This window comes from Triturus cristatus, chromosome 7 (genome assembly GCF_964204655.1).
Source record: "Triturus cristatus chromosome 7, aTriCri1.1, whole genome shotgun sequence".
NCBI classification, from domain to species: domain Eukaryota; kingdom Metazoa; phylum Chordata; class Amphibia; order Caudata; family Salamandridae; genus Triturus; species Triturus cristatus.
Window position 1 is genome coordinate 1,713,699,554 of NC_140590.1, and position 1,725 is coordinate 1,713,701,278.

General features: G+C 42.3%; 1 protein-coding gene across 1 annotated transcript; it reads right to left on the reverse strand.

The window, feature by feature from the left end:
* Positions 1-378: 378 nt before the first annotated feature.
* Positions 379-1,281, reverse strand: LOC146812857 (taste receptor type 2 member 40-like). The gene has a single exon (XM_085615218.1). It carries the CDS (start codon positions 1,279-1,281, stop codon positions 379-381), a length of 903 nt encoding a protein of 300 aa, XP_085471344.1.
* Between the last annotated feature and the right edge of the window lie 444 nt (positions 1,282-1,725).

Below are 1,725 nucleotides of genomic sequence, written 5' to 3' on the forward strand. Positions count from 1 at the left end.
TACGTTTTAGGAGCATCAGTGTACTTAGAAATGACTTATGGGGGAGACTACCTCAGCAGGAAACTGTGTTTGACCCGGTCATCACCAGTTTGAATCTCGGTAAGTAGACTCAGTGAGATATCCTTTTGAGGTGATAAAGATTTCAGTTAAGTACCACTGAACTGGGTAAAAATATACACCTTTTATCCTCCATAAGTGTCAAGATTCCCCTTGACTTCAGTGTGAGCTCCCAAAATACCATGGTTATGGGATGCTACTTTCAAAAAGTCGTTTTGGATAATCAGCAATTTTCTTTTGTATACAAAAGCCTCTATCAACAATCAACAGATATGCATAACATGCTCCTTGTTATCTGTTTAATTAACCTGATATTGAAGGTCAGAGGTGATGAAGGCAGAGGATCTTCATGGCTGCTGCCTTCAACTTGGGATTCCCGATAATGAGGATCATAGAGTTAATTAAAGGGTATGAAGTTACTCCACACACATAAATATAGAATGTGAAAGACTCAGCAAAACCAGTATCATCTGTAATTAGTGAAAGCAATACCACATCAAAGAGGATGTATAGAACCATCAGCGAGAAAATAGTTTTTGCTGCCCTGGTGTGGGCATCCATGCTGGGCCCTGCCGTGAACCCTGTGTGGTTCTGCTGCATCTGTCTAGTGTGCTTATAGAGAGAATTGAGTATCAGCACAACTGAGATTCCTATCACAACCAGTGGCACAAGGACTCCCACGATAGACATCAGAAGTGCATGGCAAAGGCTGTAGTTATTCACATTATTTACAAGAGTGATATTGGTTGTTGTGGGGTTTTCTGATGCTGACTTTCCAAGGTAGAAAATTCCTGGGACAGTGATGGCTAATGGTGTCAGTACAGACGAAAGGAGAGACCAGGAAACAATGCTGTCCACACCATGCTTAAGGCGCATGATCGGGGGGTGCGAAAAGTTGACAATCTTGATGCAGTAGAAGAGGCAGAGCCAAGTGTTTAACCAGAAAGATGAGGTAAACAACAATGGGGTGAGCACATAGAAGGTTTTCAAAACACTATCACTGTTGCATACCTCTCTCCATGGATAACACATGAAGTATTCCGCTGCTGGAAAACACTGACAAGGAATATTTATCATGCCAAGGGCTAGCAGCAGGAGATCGCATGGTGGGGGCCAGCGTCCACTACCAATCCATTGACCAGCAATCACAGCTGCCATAAAGGCATTACTGGTGATTCCAATTAGCATAGTGCCACCAACAACAAAGGTATGAAATGGAGGCATTCTATATACCTGGGTGGTATTCACTTTTTTCTCTCAGTAAGATAATGCTAGCTACCTAATAGAAGTGCAGGAATTCATCTGCTTCAGCAATTGAGCTTGAGGAGAATAATAATGCTGAACACCTAACAGAAATACAGGGCTGTCTTCTCTCCAGGGAGTTTCCTGATTGATAATGTTGAGCACCTAGCAGACATGCAGAACTGCCTCTTCTCCACAAGGCTTCCCAAAGGTTATTGTGGTCTCTTAACCAAAAGTGGAGGGCTGCTTTCCCTCCAGACAGACTCTTCAACCACAATATCATTTCTTAAACATATGTGCAGTGTTTTCACTTTATAGAAGATGTTGTTGCATGGTGAGACTCACATAGTACCAGTCAATGGCATCTTTCTCTCCAGAAGGTTTCCTGAAGAATAGTAAAGAGATCAGATTTCCTGTAGGATATTA

Coding starts and splice junctions, on each gene's coding strand:
- LOC146812857 (XM_085615218.1), bottom strand. CDS start 1,281: ATGCCTCCATTTCATACCTTTGTTGTTGGTGGCACTATGCTAATTGGA.